The 218-nt window shown below is 67.0% G+C and overlaps 1 protein-coding gene across 1 annotated transcript; it reads right to left on the bottom strand.

Moving 5' to 3' along the window:
- Positions 1-32: 32 nt before the first annotated feature.
- TMEM141 (transmembrane protein 141) lies at positions 33-164 on the bottom strand (the record flags this gene model as incomplete). Its single annotated transcript, XM_009868336.1, has 1 exon — positions 33-164. A coding segment is annotated over one exon (132 nt), but the record flags the coding sequence as incomplete, so codon positions are not given.
- Between the last annotated feature and the right edge of the window lie 54 nt (positions 165-218).

Raw genomic sequence — 218 nt, 5'->3', positions numbered from 1 at the left:
GGTGACCCCGGTGGGGAGAGATGTGAACGCACCTGCGGGCTCAGACACCTCGCTGGCCGTGGCGAGCTCCTGCGGGGACTTGCCTGTCTCCAGGTAAATCCAGAAGTCGGAGCATTTCTGCGTCTCCGCTCTGGTCACCGCGTAGCTGGCGAGGGCCCCTGTGCCTGGAGAGACCGAGATGCTCCCGAGAGCAGCAGGCAGCACGGTGCCGGCCCGAG

Source organism: Apaloderma vittatum, unplaced genomic scaffold (assembly GCF_000703405.1).
Source record: "Apaloderma vittatum isolate BGI_N311 unplaced genomic scaffold, ASM70340v1 scaffold40940, whole genome shotgun sequence".
Classification (NCBI taxonomy): Eukaryota; Metazoa; Chordata; class Aves; order Trogoniformes; family Trogonidae; genus Apaloderma; species Apaloderma vittatum.
This window is presented reverse-complemented; position numbering and strand designations above follow the sequence as displayed.